Genomic DNA, 16484 nt, shown 5'->3' on the forward strand with positions numbered 1-16484 from the left:
GAATTTTAATCTTCAAACCAGACCTATGATTCACTTTCCACTACTTCGTTTTCAATAGTTAAAACTAGGAAACCTGGACAAAATCTTTTTGGCTAGGTTAACTTTTATGAGCAATTCTGCGTGGATTCACACGAAGAACAGCCTCTTTCTCAGCTCCTGACCAATATGCATGAACATGCAGAGAACTTATAAAGTCGAAGATGCCCATATTTGTAGCTAGTATACGGAGTGAGTGGATACTAGTGTCAAAGTATCATCCATCGTACAAAGGAATACTTCAACACGCACTGTAGGGTGAGTATTGAATAATGGCGACAGGGTCCTTAAAAGTTGTACAAGATTCTTTCTTCATAGTGAATGCATGATGAACCTTTAGCATAAAATAGATCAGTCATATTTTTTTGGGTGGTGGGGGGGGGGGGGGGCAGAACCAGGCAGTACTGTAGGAGAGTGGGGAGGCTAACTGGATGGTTGGGGAAGTGTTCAAGGAACAAGCAGAGGGCTTAGAGGGTCGGCGTGGTACTGTACGGAGGGATGCAGCTGTACTCTGATGTGGAGTGTGAAAGGGAAGTACTAAGCGGCCAGGCAAACGCCTGTGAACGCTGTTTGGATATTGCAGGGAGGTGTGTGATCGGTGCACACAGTGCCAAGAGTAGTGCGGTTTGAGAATAGAGTTTGGCAATAAGGAGGGCAGCAGGACACACTGCCTTCGATCAGTGTGGGAGTGAAGGAGAGGTGCCTAAAGCCATAAAGTGTGAACAGACGTTCCTAGGAAACTGGGAGATTTTGGAAGCAATCTCCATGCACTAAATGAGCTATTGTAATAGCTTTATTTACACTGTGTCTGAAATTCCTGCTTTTAATGCCCACTCATTACTGGCCCGTGACTTTCGGCAAGGGCAGTACCTCTGCAGCAGACATTTAATGCCAGTATGTGCAGATACAATGGGCTACAAAAAACCTCTAAAAAAGTTTATTTCAATTAGAAGGTATGGTCTAGTGCCAGAGGTGACCCACATGAACACAAACAATGCAGGAGTGTAATATACCAGTGAAAATAACATTACGACATAGTAAAATAGTCACCTGCTGAACTTCTGCCGCTGTGCTCCGGAAGAGTTCTATGTAACGTTTCCCAAGGATCTCTTTGTGCTTTTTAAGTGCTTGCTGTGCATATTCTTCACAGGAAAATAACACAAACGCATCACCAGTTGGTCTACCATCTGGGTATTTGACAAAAAGAAGTCCTTCTTTCCCCCCTGTAACAGGACACTCAGTGCCCAAAAATCCCAACACATCCTCAGGAGTGGCAGTGAAGGGGAGGCCTCTCATCCGGATGATGACCTGATTTTCTTTTGATAAGAACTGGGCAACTTCATTAGAGGTGCCTTAAAAAAAAAAAAAAAAAAAAAAAAAAAAAAACACAACAGAGAAATTGTCAATGCATCAGAGACTGGCATTCAGTGTTACATTAAGCGAATTACAAATCTCCTCAATCATCATAGCCACCAGACACCTGGGGGACCTGAAACTTTGTCAGACTGTGTCTTTCCTCACCAGCTGCACATTATATCATCTCAATTTCCCTCCAAGAACAATAACTGTTGTAGACGAGTTCTTCCAAAGTGTAGGCTGATCAATGCACAGTTGGTGACAAAGGACATCAACAATCCATGACTTAATTTTCAATAACAAACTAGTCTTGCTATGTATTACAAAGGCTTTCCTCCTATGTAACCGTGCTTCAAATGCAATCGACTTGGTTTTTAATGTAATTCATGTTTATACTCTATATCAAGGTGTAGTTTCTCATAGGAGACAGGAAATTAGACTTGTAATCTTTTAACGGCCCGCCCTCTTCTGCCTCTCCACAAGCCAGGTATTCTGAATCACTTGAATACCAGTTTTGGAGCTCATGTAAGTCAAATGTACAATCTCTCCCAATTTTACAACTGTACTGCTAATACGTATTGTGCCCAAATGCCCCTGCATCAACATTCGTCTTAAGTGTGAACACACAGTATTATTAATGACGTGTCAAGGAGCATCAAACCAAATATTGGGCTCATATTGGAAAACAGTAATTGTAGTGGTCTTGAACTGACAGTGTCCCTGCCCTACCCCTAGGAAAAAAGTCAGCATTCTGGGTTATTGATTCTACCAATGACTCCTTTTTCTCCCACACACTCTTCCAGCTAGCTTGGTGTTGTCACTTTGATAATCAAATTGTCTTTAACAAGTCAGACACCTCACACCAACTATAAGTTTAACAGAGCTGGTCTACAAGATAAAAACAACCATAGACTGCACCAATCATGCCTCCCTTTACTACAGATTCAATGTAAGGTAATTTCAGTTTCTGATCACATAGCACCTAAAAGCTGCCTAAATAAGGAGTGCTAACAAATAATATTACCCAGTCAGTCTATTTGTCTTCAACCTGGTAATAGGTTTAAAAAAAAAAAAAAAAAAAAAAAAAAAAACTCATGACACTTTAGGACCAGGAAATGTACATAGTATACAACATTACATATTCATTACTCTGCAGCACAAAGCAAATCTTGTGATGAAGTGTGCACTACTCACCTCCAGCAATTTTTAAAAACTCTTCGCCAGTTGCTTTGTAAACCTATAAAGGTCAGGGGAAGTAAATATGTTAAACAATGATGCAACACTTCCAGCCCCCTCCCTATCTCCAGTCCCAAACCTCATCAACCACTAAATAGTTCCAATGCCATTCAGGCTCCGCTCTATAAAGGTCTTGAGGTTATTTTAATTAGAAATTCAGACAAGAGGTAATAAAGACACAGCAGTTCTTGGAATGAGTAGATAACTGGAATAAGAGGTATTTTAGGCAGCCTTTACTTGCATTACTTTCCCCTACAGTGGATGGGCAGAATGTGCCACTTTTTTCTTGAGGGCATGTGCAAAAGTGTCCACGCCCAAAGCAACGCATACCAAAAATAAAAAGCCAGGTATCTTCTCTTTCCATTGCCTCACAAGATGTCATTGTATTGTCTTATGCAGTGCTCCACCAAAACACTAAAGTACCTTTTCATCTACAAATAAGTGAGAACATCCCCTCCCGTATATTGTTGAGCTGTGACCATCCTTCCCCATCTTGGTCAGAAAAACACATTAACTTTGACAGCCATATGCATCCAATCACTTTCAACACCATGACCACTGAAGCTCTAGTCCAACTACTCTGCATCCAAGACTTGCATCTTCTCGATAAGTAGCCTGCCAGTTTATCTCACTAGTTCATTAGCCTTTTCAAAACGATCAAAGGACCAACCATCCCTTATTAACATTCCCTCCACTTGAACAACTTCCCTACCTTAGTACCCACAATGCAGTTTTAAGTTTGTTACACCTCCCCGCATCCTTCCCCTGGAATGCTTTTCCCCTTCACACAGGCAGTTACTTCACTGGCGGCCTTGGAAGCAGGACTCAAGAACCATCAGCTTCCTCACCACATCTCCAATGGATATTTTGCTAAACATGCTAAAAAGCACAAGCGCCAGCAAGAATAAAGACTGAAATGGATGAACGAGAAGTCAATTTTTCTTATCAGCATCATCACAATTACTGTTGGTTACCAGGGTCCCTTGAAGTGTCTACATCTAGCACTTCTAGTTTACATGCTGCCGGGAACCAATCATTACTTGAAAACATAGGAATCAGTATGTATTCCACGTCTTATAGATAATTATGCCTAAAATGTATCACATCTCCGGATATTGCATCTGCTAGCAAAATGAAACCATGAAACCAAAATGTCAAAGTGTATTTGGTTGTTGTGTACACCTAAACCAAAATGCATAACTGAATTGAAGTGAGTGATGCATAACATTTTGGCCTAAAATTGAATGGTTCATGCATTTGTACTCTTGGCTCAATAAACAAAAAGACTGGATTTGTTTTAACCAAGCTTTGCAACATCGCAGAATATGCTGATATCATGTTTTCAAAGAGTCATGTTTCATCCAGGTATGCATTTAGATCACAGCTGTTTGACAGACCCAGAAAGACCAGACTCGAGACAACTTCTTAGGAAAAACCATATACTAATATTTTCTGTATGCAAATATCCTAAAAATCCGGCATTTATATCGCCCTCCTGGATCTATGCTCAACACCATTGCTTTTGAAAATACCAAACAAAGAATATTACTCCAGTTATAAAACACTTGTTGCGTCAAACTCATGAACATTAAACTAATTCTAACAAAAAAAGAGCATTAATCAACATCCAGAAGCTAAACTCTGAATGTACCACCTCATGCTGAGGGAACACTCAGGTTTCTAAACTTTAGGAGATGTGGTAGAAGACGTCTGGTTAGAACCTTAAATGACAAAACAGCCATCATGTTTGGTTACATCATTGCCCTCTTCAGTCAATTACGAGAATTCAACTGTACCACAATACAGCTGTAGGCCCCATTACTCGTCAAACAGCCCCCTCTGCCTTCCTCTAACCATACGAGTCAACAAAACAAACCACCTCCCACCATCTTCCTCAATCCCCACGCACACCTTGATTACTGCCCTGTTGACTGCACTGCTACAAACGTACCTCAATGTATCGGCTCCCCATGTGATGCTTGTTTCTTTCTAGTGCCAGATTTCTCTGTTCTGCATTGACGAATCGCACAAGAGCTTCACCGTTCCTCCTTCCCTGAGCATTCAAACACAACGCCACACCACCTCTGCAACACAGTGTTAACAAAAATGTTAGGTTTTTCATTATGTGCAACCAATGCCTTTACACACACTATGGGACCAGCTATAAGAGTTTACTTACACAGCAAATTTCAAAGGATAACTTAGGGGGTTTGAACCCGGTAGTTGCATTATTGTACTGAATATATACACAAAAACAGGTATGCTCCTAGGGAACTGGTACACAATAGACAACTTCCGCAAAGTTGTGCAATGTATGTTTTTTATATCAACGGAGCCTCTTTAACTTGCATATATTTTCTAACAGTATTTCATTATTTCAGGAGTCATTGCCTAAACAAAGGTGCTAAAGAATTACCAAACTGTCCAATGGTAACCATATGCACCATATACATAAACATTATTTTCAATGTCGCCAGAAGCCCTATGCATGTTGCACAGATGATGGGGGATAATCATATGGGAACAATACTCAAGTAAAATTGTATGAATCGAGCAAAATACATAAAATTAAGGTTTTAAGTAGTCAAGACTGCCAGCTAAAAGAAAGGGGAGGGTGGGAGCTTTTCACAGCCATCCACACAGTAAACTCCAAGTACAGATATTGCCATGTCCCTGGTTTAAATCTATGGCCCATTCTCGCTACCCAAATGTCCATATGTGTGGAATTCAATGAACAAGACTGTGTGCACTCTTTTAAAGTCACCTATATTGTGCTTTTGTGCCACAATAATAAAGTTCTTACAAATGTTTTCGCGTTGTTCAGTCTATATCAAAGCTTTCAGACTGCCTGAAAAGGTGTTTTGGGGAATTAAAGTGAAAGTTAGTGTTTGACTGATGTGCTGTAAAGCCTTAACAAAAGGTTCCTTTCTTCACTGCCAAGAAAGGCACCTGCATTCAGCATTATGCTAAATACACGGTACTACCATATCAGCAAAATGGAGGTGAACGAGTCTATCTCGCCATAGGTAGTCTTACTTGGCAATGTTGAGGCCTTTAAAGAAGCGTGCAATGTCCTGGTCCGAGGACTGCCACGGTAAACCTCGCGCTCGTATGACCGTTTCACCGTCCACCACTTCAGATTTACTACTGCAAGTGTAAACAAAACATTTAATCAATTACTACTTGGCTAGTTCTAAAACATTGAATACACAAACATGTGTTGCACCAATACCATGGCTGTGTAAGCCGCTTTGCTCCATCGCGCATTCGTACTCCAAGTTTGAGACTGGCCTGTTGCTTTACAATGGTTCGCATCAATGTTCACCTCCAAATTCTACTCCAGTCTTAGTCTAGTCTATAACTGCAGTGAAAATCCAAAGTCATCCTCAGGAACTCCAAAACCTACCAATCTATTGGCCCTTCAAATTGAATAAGGGTGAGGTGAACCCAGGTTTGTACCCTTCCAAGGTCAATACATTTAACACCACTAAATTACGTAATAACAACAGGTTTTAAGTACAGCACTCTGCAAAACAATAAATATTTATTAGTATGTTGTGCCTAATTTTCTCTTTTACGGAACCCATTGGTTTTATTGTAGGCACCAACCTAAGGTGCTCTAAAATTACGTCCATCAGTTCAGCCAAGGAAGCAAAACAGATATGGCTGTTGCAGGGCATATCTCAGGTGGAAAGAGTGGATTGCTCGTTTTCATAAAGAAGCGTAAGCTAGTCTGAAAACCTTGGATGGAAGGGCTTAACTCCATCTGATGGTATATGAAAATATCCCAACATTCAAGGCTACATGGTGCTAAACATGTGCAAAATAGTGCGGGGACCTGTAGAATTGGTGACCGTAAAAAACCCTTAGTGCTAACCATTAACTACAAAGCCACCCCGGAGCTATTAGTGGATACATCCGAGACACGCATACAAAACCATCACTCACAAAGGAGCCAAGATTATATGGTAGAAATTGTGAACGCCCCCTTGCTCCATGTTTGCTGTATGTGTTAAAGGGAGTGATGAAACTATATTTGCTGCAGGCAACCCAGCGAAAGATAGCACACTATTTTGCTGTTTCTGTAATAAGAAAATCGAGAAACCGAGGTTTCTTCACTTTTTAAATGAAGGGTTTTACTCACCTGGAGATACAAATCTGTTCCATTTTATTATAAAAGTAGGAAAAAATACCAAGTATCAATTTGCTATATTTTGAAGGTTTTTCTTGGGATGCGCTATTTGCTCAAATTGATCTGTAGATTAATTTATAAGCAAAACAAATGTGCCTAAGTTTAGCAATGGTTCCACAATTTATCCTCTTTATATTGGACTTGCTGTAAAAACATCTTTTATGGACAGGAAAGCATCCTTTTCATTCTGCATTAGACAAGAAGCAAAACACAGCAAAATAGATCTGCCATGTTTCTCTGGTGTAACCAATAGACTGCAGACGAGGCTTAGGCGAGCTGTCCACACATGGTTAGATGGGCAGGGAAAACAATAAGAAATCGGTTTAAACATCCGTTTCCTGAAGTGAAAACCAATAGACTTAAAACGGAGCATCCCCTTATCTAAGCTATCCCTAAACACCCTCCTTCAGCTCCGCTAGAGAAGTGTTTTTTTTCTCTTTAAAAGTGATTTGTTTACATTGGAGTGTAGTTCGTGTTTGCGCCTCCTCATCAGCCCTCGGTAAAGAGGGGATTATGACGGCAGCGCAGCTGCATTAAACACGGACACCTTCGAGCCTTGTGGCTAGTTATTGACACTGGCCAAGTGGACACAGTCCCAGTCCACATGCTTTGAAAAGTCACTGAGGAGCGAGGTGAAGCCCTCAAGTGTCCATGAAGGAATCCAAGCAGCAGAGTCTAGGCCCTTCAATCAGCGACGTAAACTGTAGTTACTTTACGCTGCTAATTCCAAGGAAACCAAAGGGGCTTTACAGTCGCCAATGTTTGTTTAAAACAAGACAAAGAAAGGTTGTGAAAACTCACCATAACTAACCTTCTCCATATCCCACTAAAAGCTAAGTAAATTAGGAACTGTTCACACTTAAAGAATCTTCCGGATGGAGACTGTGTGGAGAGGTGCTGGGGGGGCTTTGCAGGGGAGGGTGCAGCAGACTCTACACGGCATACCTTAAGAGCCGCAGGATTATTTTGCCGAACAGTTTACTTATTGATATGCGGATGGTCATGCCCTACGTGTTCAAAACAATTCTATTCAACTAGATACTACTGCATGAAATATTTCAGGTAGGGAGTAGCCAAATTAAGGTTTATTCAAAAAGAAGATTCCAAAAGTTTATTACATACCTAAAGACTAAAACTTACATGTCTATAGTTTCCATTCTTTCTGCATTGATATGTAAAAAAATATTAAGAACTGAAATGATGTAGCCTTACAAGTAACAGGGTTGCACCACCACTCCTTTTATTTAGTTAATCGGTTCCCACATCTTTCCTGTTCCTAGGTTTGATCTGGAGCCTTCTATCCACAGTGGAGTGACAGTGAAAAGTGGAGAGGAACAGAGTCACAGAACCCGGTTTCTGTGGCCTGTAGGGAACGTTCAACTACCTAATTAAGCATACATTTAAAATGGGTGCGCATCAAAACATTGTTCAACCTGCGGCCTAAAGGGCCCACCAAATCATAAATCATGCTTGACTGGCTTAGCATTCCACAGACCTAAAACTGATTGACAAAAGCAATATAGGATCATGTTGTGTAAGAGTGCACAATAAACATAGTGAAGAAAACCCTAGACCCATCGCATATTACCAATTTCATTTACTAGCGCTTGAAAGAGAATGCCTTGCTCCAGATAATTAATTCCATGAATTGCAATTGAAACATTCATCCTATTTTACCAAAACAATGTAAAAACGTGCTCCATTGCAGGGGTCACTATGCAAAGAAACCTCTGTCAAACCATAAGGCCGAAATTTTACTAAGATGAAAGAGTTGGCAACTGGAAGGAAAACAAATTAAAATATATATATCTAGAAGCCAGTCTTAAATAAGCGCTTCAGAACGGCCAACTAATGACTTACTTGAGCTTCCCCTGTACCAAGTGAGTCATATTATTTAGTTTTTACTTCACTCAGTACGAAGCAACCCACTAAATACACTTAAGGCAACATAAAAAAAAATCCATGCATGAGCAGTTGTTGATTCTTGGGAAACAGGAGTAATTTAAGGTTACAATACTGGAGAGGGATGTAAGACACTGTATCCACACCCATCACCGCTAGGCCTGGGAAAACTGTACTTCACACCACTGGAATATGCAGAGTTATCTTGAGATCATGCACCTCCCGCGATTAAAGTCAAGAGCGTACCTCCATAACTAAAACCAACACTGGGGCAAGTCTCAATGTCATGGTAACTTACCACGGCCCAGTTTCATATTTGTATTTCACAGTTTCAGGGCCAACAAATTCATGATCTGCAAAAGAAAATTTAATTCAAATCAGAACGGAAGCACTATAAAGGACAACCCACAAGAGGCCTGGCATAGAGCTCTCACTGACCACGCTGGCCAGACTATGGCATTTTAGAGGAATCTTTGACCTAATGTACTGTTTTGGAGGCAAGCACAATTCAAAAGATCTTCAAAAAAGGGTGGGGGGGGGGGGGGCGGGGAGAGTAACTCTGCCAAGCTCGAAGAAAGTGGCCATTCATGAAGCTCCATTTCAGGCATCCACTACCTGACGGTCAGGTCTTTCAAAGTAGGTTAGAAGGCATGCCGGCCAGGAAACGTTTCAGGAAGTAATAACCATGAACAACTGGAGGATGAGATGCAATGTGAGGTGCCCTCGTTGTTAAAGAGAATCAAATGTTGTGGTCTGTTTTATTCTGAGTAGAGGAGAGCTGCACGGCTCTTAATGGCAAAGTTGGTAGTGGTCAATATGCTTGGAATAAGATGCTTGGAAAATGGAGCCCTGTCTAGCTATGTGTAGCCCGGTCTATGCTACAACTTAAGCTAGAACAATCTTGAAAGGACCAGTGTAGGGTTATAAGCAAACAGGAGGTATAAGCTCAGAAAAGCTAATGAGCAACATTTGCACTGCAACTTCCTGTGAGCACTGAAGTCACCAAGAAAGATTAATTGAAAAAAATACCAAGGTAGAGACCATTTGTGTATTCATGTGTGAAGAGAATACTATAAAGACACTTAAGCATCCAAAGAAAACTGAGGAAGGACTAACTGAACCAAGAACCTTGAACGCACTATCAATGGTCGTTTTTGATGGGACTTTCTAAAAAGTGTGTGTGGGGGGCTGGCGGGGAGCAACCAGCATTGCAATGACATTCTGCTTAGGTCTTTATTCAATTCAAAGCTTTTTCAGTGCAATGCAAATGTTTTCAAGAACAATCACGATACGGAACACCATTTCTAGCACATTACATTATACATTAAATAAGCGAAGATTTAAAGGATGTTTTATAGTCCACTACCAACTGCAATCAAGAGTTTAACAAGTTCCCACATCCATACTGTTCCGTAGATAACATTTTCATACTATTATACTATCAAAGCTGTTGAAAAGAGGACAGATCTAAAAAACTATTTCACTTACCATAAGGCCACGAAATCAGAGCTAAAACTGTATTCACCATCGTCGTGACCTCCCACACACCAAAGTCATTGTCTGTGTCGTCACTGGAAATTTCGAGAACTTAGAAGTTGGTAAAGGAAACTTGCCAAAAACACTTAAAGAATTCTTGAACCAGATACAAAGGTTTTGCATAATTGCATTGTATTAGGAGTTGTACGGGGAGAGGGTGGCACGGGGAGGCAAGTACACATCATATACCAGAAGCAGGGGCAGCTGCAGCTACGCCAGAATAACTTCATCCAAATGTTCCCGGTCAGTGCTTAAAGTGAGAAGGTAGTTGCATTAATTTGAGGGGTTGGGGTGGGTCACCTAAAGCAGGAGAGAGAAAACACAGGGAGAAACCGTGACAAAAGGAGGAGGTAGGGATGGAAAAAAAATTCTGCAGGAGTGAGTTCAAGGGGCAGGGAAGTGTGCGGCGGTGGATTAAGAAGGCACGAGGTGAGACCAGGCAGTTTTTGAATTCTGCATCCACAATTCTCATAGCTTTGGCCGTGAGCTACTTAGGGAATTCCTTGGGCCCTGGTGCTTACTAGTTTATACATCAAGTTCTGTCCCCTGTAATGAATGCTATGCCAGGAGGCGGTGGCCTTATACTGTGGATGAGAACAGATATTTACATTTACTTGGTACAGCATTTCAAACTGCACGTCTGTACATTTCACTTTGCATAAAGAGGATCACCCTAGCAGTCTGCAAAACTAATTAGCTGGGGTCAGTACACGCTGCACATGGTTTTTCACCAACAAATTGCATTTCGCTTCTCGTGACAAGATACCAGCCACACACCAGTGTCAGCCCCTGCCACATCAACAACACACAGGCATGATGCCACAAACTACTACTTTCGGGGTAATCATCATCAACAATCTTTAGGACCATGCAGTTTTCACAGACCCTGCAGAATGTATTGCTATAATGCAAAAAGGTGGTAATTTTCCTTGCCATTCTTGATACTAGTTATGACATAAGCAAACAAATCTGGGTGCTAACAGGAGGGGGCTGCTTCTACCACAGACGGTAACTCCACCATGGCTCACTTTGATAAGTCATAAGCACGTCTCAAGAAAATGAAAAAAAAAAAAAAAAAAAAAAAAAAGGTATCATGAATCAACATGGGTGTTCAGGATGTAGAACCAAGAATAAATGCATAGCCCACGCACAGTTAAGACTGGATCCGCCACAAAGGAGAGTAAACTAATTAACATCAGCACTGCACCAGTGCAAAGGATACCGCTGAGCAAGAGCCTAGTCTCTCTGGTGCAAAATAAGCTGGGCATCAATAACGTTTTCAAGTGAAAAACAGTCCACCAAGGCCAGACACTACACACCTACCCATCACAACACTCCCAAAACACCAAAACGATGCAGCTGGACTCGGGAATGACACTCTCCACTACCTAGTAGCTAAACTTGGAACATGCCAAGGAGCCAGAGTCACTCAGTGGACAGGCCTATTATGCTGTTCATTAGGTGCATTATGCCCTGCAAGCGATCTCGAAACTGCTATTTTCTGGTTACCACACAGTTCTAAATAAAACAGAAGGGAATCCTGAAGGAAATGCAATACTGTCGAGAAGGTGGGCCACGGCAACAAACCAGAGGCAGAAAATTGCAAAATGGTAGTGGTAAAAACATCCACACAAACAACCAAGCCAAAATGATTTGGTTGGTCAAATCTTTAGGTACTAAATCTAAATATGATATTAATTTTCTGTTGCAACAACAAACACTTCTTAAAGAACACTGTTGCTCCCCAGTGCTAACCCCATGCTGGATGATGCAAGGTATACAAGGATACATTCTGCCATCGATTTGATGGTTTGATCCTTTACGGCGGCTGCAGTTGGACAGCATTCCTTAAACTCCTTCCGAAGGTCGAAAAATGAAAAAAAGCATTCTGGCAACTGGACATTCTGGAAGGAAAAACGCCAGAATTAGAGAAGGCAACACATTTGCCATGTAATTAAGAATTCAGAGTTCCCCGTCCAATTGTATGACGTGAGAGCTAGTGCCAAGTTTGGCTCTGGAGACGACTGGTTTTCTGAAAAAGTGCCTTTGAACCTTACATATACGAAAATGGGTACATATAGAAACACTCCTTATTCTAAATGACAATCAATATTTTGTGTTGTAGAAAGGGATTTTGAAATCGGTTGAAGGCTACAAATAAAGAAAGCATACATAAATACTAAGACATACTTTACCAAAAAGATTTGTTAAAGTTTATTATCAAAACTGGAGAACAGAATGATCACAGTAGGAGTACTAATCATTTCTGCAAGAAAATATCGATTTCATGGTGTGATCCTCAAAGCTCTTTAAAAATGAAAACGGTAAATTCAAAATCATAGCCCGGCACACCGTGTCGTCTCTGGTGCGAAAGGTACTATGCAAAATGACTAGTCGCAGCATCTTCCCACTTCCCTCTGCCAGCGGGCAGCAGTGTGTGGACAGTGTCCTGGCACTCAGACACTGGGTGCCTTCGGGTAACCGGAAGCTGAAGCGTTACAAGCGATCCCAGGTATTAAAATCGAACCTTGCAGCTTTAGCACTTGAGCAGAGGAGTATCATGTGAAAGCATCGATTAGGCTGCCCGGATTGGAAACATTCTCAGTCCTGTGTAAATACAACAATAGTTTCACCCGGAGAGGCGGGGGGCTTGGCCTATACAGCAAGGTTTGACCCAAACAACTAAATGAGGGGCCAGAATAAGCCACAGATTTGTTCTATTGGGTCTTGTGATGCCGAAGAGGAGGGTGGCCATACACTGGACACAGCCAATGCCCCCGACTGGTGGCAGATGGCTAGCTGATGTGCAGTGGTGGGTCGTGGAAGAAAAGATGGTTAAGAGGGGTGCGCGTAGATGAGAATGCTAATCGGAATCTGGAAATGTGGGGGGATATGCTGAATAGCCTGTCAGAGGTTAATCTGATGGCTAGCTTTCTTTCTTTACTCCCCCCACCCCAGTCCAGGATAGCAGGTACGGGAGACACACCTCGCATGGCTGGTTCGAATACTGAATTGGACACTGAGGCTAGATGAGCTCCCACATGAAGTGGGTTTTGATGGGTGGAAGATAGTGTACATACCCTGTTGCACTCCCCACCACCCCCAAACCCCAAGGACTGTTCAATTTCTATAAGTCACCGTTTCTCCCCTATTGTGTCATGGAGGAACACATGGGAGAACCCCACACATTGTGCAGCACCAATTGTTTTCTGCTTGCTGATTTCTTTCTGCTGTATTGCTGAAGCTCTACATCCAATTCCTGACCATTCTGTAAACTGCTGAAGGAAGCGCTCGGCAAGTGGTTGCCCTGTGTGGCTCTATGATGCTCAGGCTGCACAAAGGCTAACAAAACATATTTTAAAAAAACAACAAAACAAAAAAAGAAGAAAAAAAAAAAGAAAAAAGAAAAAAAAGAAAACCCACACCATTTCACCAGAGCGAACAATAGGAGAATTTGAATTTTTGTCTTAAGGTTTGAACCACCTACTCCAGAAAACAATATTGTCTCAATCCATGTTCCTCAACCAAAAATCTTAACTCTGGCATCTTATAATGACATTAACATAGGAGTCTTGTTGACAAAACTTTGTTTTAAAAGCATAACAAAACATTAATGTACAACATTCTTGGCTGTTTTGCTTTCAGTTCGTGTTTTAATAAACAGTAAACAGAATATAAAAAATATAGTACAAGCAAACAAGCAGGGAGAGAGCGCACGGCCACTGCCGCTTTCTAATTAGATTTACTAAACAAAATAAACAAAAAAAGGACAGGGCCTAGGCCGAGGTTTAGAGGCCTGGGGTGCTGTATAGTATCCAGAAAGCAGTGCGACTGTTGCTCAACAGTATTTGTCAGCTGTAAAGCGCTCACAGGACAGACACTGCTACATTTTGTTACGTGTCCTGTGCTACATTAGGATACGTAACAGGGTTGTGCTGTGTGGTCCTTCAGACCGTATCAAGTTCCATGTTTCATTTCAATCCTGAACTGCTCCAGGAAATATGGTGTTGAAATTGAGCATATGTACGGGATTTTCATAGTACTTTCAGCAGCGGAATGTGCTTTAATGCAATGTTTGCTTTCAAATGCTATTTTACCTAATTACGACACACTGGCAGTTGCCTAAATATCCGTAATTTGGAAAACTATATATTGGAATGTAATCGAGAATACATTAAGGCAGCCGCACCCGACACCACCCCTCCCGATTGCGCTGCCAAGAGCCGGGAATGCAGGGAAGAGTTTCGGCAAAGAACAAATGCAAGGTGTCCTGAAGACAAGGGCTCCGCCCTTTACCAGACTGCACAAACATGCGATGCAGACGCAGGAATGGCTGAATTAAACATGGTGTTACGCCACCCCGTCACAGCAGCACCGCACAAGCAGCACGCAGCATGGGCCCTCAGAATTGCAGTGCAGTATTAAATGAACACTGCAGTAATGCCCTTGAGCCAGATGTGCAATGGGCGTTATGTTAGCATCTTGGACTTCACTTATTGCAAGGATACAATGTTACATCCGAAACACACGCCACCAGCACAGTGGCATCACATTTAAAAGAGGTTACTGCGTCCTACTAGGCCTGCAAACAATCAGAGTCAATGAATTATGAGAAAGAAGGAAATAAGATAGATTTTCATTTTCTAAAGGTAACTGTCACAAATCCCTTCGTTTAACGAAGGTGAAAGAAGGACAGTAAGGGCGGGCAAGCCTAAACCGGATAATGCTCTGATTACCTGGAATGTTGCAAAGTATGAAGAAATGCTAGCTGTAGTCCACACCCAAGGCTTGTCAACGTATCCAAGAGGAACTGTACAACTTGGAAGAGGTCACCTAGCTTTACGGGTCAGTGGGCACGGCCCTTTAGTAAGCACCACATTTATCCAAGGTAGTCCGTGACTTCCCAGCCGTCCTTGCCATCCAGCCCTCTCCAAGTGGGGTCCACAAACATCTGGAAATATATTGTTAAAATACAACTACAAATCTGGAGGACATTGTGATGTTACCTACACATCAATGATAGCAACCATTTGCCACATACTTGACATGCGGGCCGCTCCCCACGCACATGCTGGTTTACAGGCTCCTGCTGCACTGAAGTTCCCTGCATTCCTCTTACATCTACTTCATTTTATTTCCAAGATGCTCGCGCAGCCATATAAACATAGTTAAAACTGATTGACCTAAAGACCAAATATGACCACTATGTGCCCAATTCGTTTAGTTTTCGCAATTTTTCAAGGCTCATTCATTGCAAGAACCATAAAAATCTTCCATGTAAATGATCTTCAATATCCTTAGACAAGGATAAGAATTCACAGGAGAAAAAGACTTGCTATGGAGAGTTGATGCAGAAAACCACGCAAGGCGCAATAATCTTAATGGGATTTCTGCAGGGAGTGGAGGGCAACAACGTATTTGCCTTCTTAGAACGTTGGATCCGAGACACATTCAGCCCAAACAACTGCTCTACTTGCTTTGTCATTGAGTGTGCTCAGAGCATTGGCATCTAAGCCAATAATACTGGGTGCCTACTAGTTGCCTTTTTTTTTTTTTTAAACTTTCATGACCGCAATGTGATTTTGAGGCAAGCGAGACAGCTTGGAACTCTCAAATAAGACTCCACCATTATGTTGTTTCCGGACTACTCTACAGAAGTGCAAAAAGAGACACTTCTTCGACGCAGTCAAGGCCAAGCTTCGGTCAATGCACATTCAGTATATGCAACTTTTCCCTGCCAAACTCAAAGTAATTTTCTTTTACAGGAGGACACTTCTTTGAACCTCCAGTGGAGGCCTGGAAATGGATAGAGGAGAGACTGACCCTCCGTCTCTTGGGCGAGCTCCTGCGAAGGCCATTGGGAGGAGCAGACCCTGGAGCCAAGCCCAAGCTTTGGACTTCAAAATGTAAGTAATTGAATAAATCACAACATAGTAGAACCAGGTCGAGAGAAAGGATGGACGTGAGAGACTTACTGGCTGAGCACTCCTCCGACTCAGACGATGTAGTGGTGAGACAGGAGAAGTTACAACATGGGCATGAAGATCTTGAAAACTTGCCTCATATCGTCAGATGGAGAATGGGATGGCACTCCAAGCAAACATACAGAATATTGGAACTGAAATATATCAAATAATCTGACCCTCTTAGAGTTGCCTTATGCTTGGAGGGTCTGATGGGGTACGATGATTATGATGGCTGGGCGTCAGGCAGAGCGGAGGAGGCC

The 16484-nt window shown here is 42.0% G+C and overlaps 1 protein-coding gene across 3 annotated transcripts in view; it reads right to left on the minus strand.

Annotated features, from left to right (window-relative positions):
* ESRP2 (epithelial splicing regulatory protein 2) overlaps positions 1-16484 on the minus strand; it is a 99768-nt gene that overhangs the window by 29919 nt on the left and 53365 nt on the right. For all 3 annotated transcript variants that reach the window (XM_069217226.1, XM_069217227.1, XM_069217228.1), the window contains 7 exons: positions 12048-12162; positions 10211-10309; positions 9021-9075; positions 5665-5775; positions 4580-4712; positions 2587-2629; positions 1087-1388 (listed from right to left, as the gene is read on the minus strand). In XM_069217226.1, coding sequence (XP_069073327.1) covers positions 1087-1388; positions 2587-2629; positions 4580-4712; positions 5665-5775; positions 9021-9075; positions 10211-10309; positions 12048-12162 — 858 coding nt within the window. The remainder of the gene's footprint in view (positions 1-1086; positions 1389-2586; positions 2630-4579; positions 4713-5664; positions 5776-9020; positions 9076-10210; positions 10310-12047; positions 12163-16484) is intronic.

The sequence above is a fragment of the Pleurodeles waltl genome, chromosome 12 (assembly GCF_031143425.1).
Source record: "Pleurodeles waltl isolate 20211129_DDA chromosome 12, aPleWal1.hap1.20221129, whole genome shotgun sequence".
NCBI classification, from domain to species: domain Eukaryota; kingdom Metazoa; phylum Chordata; class Amphibia; order Caudata; family Salamandridae; genus Pleurodeles; species Pleurodeles waltl.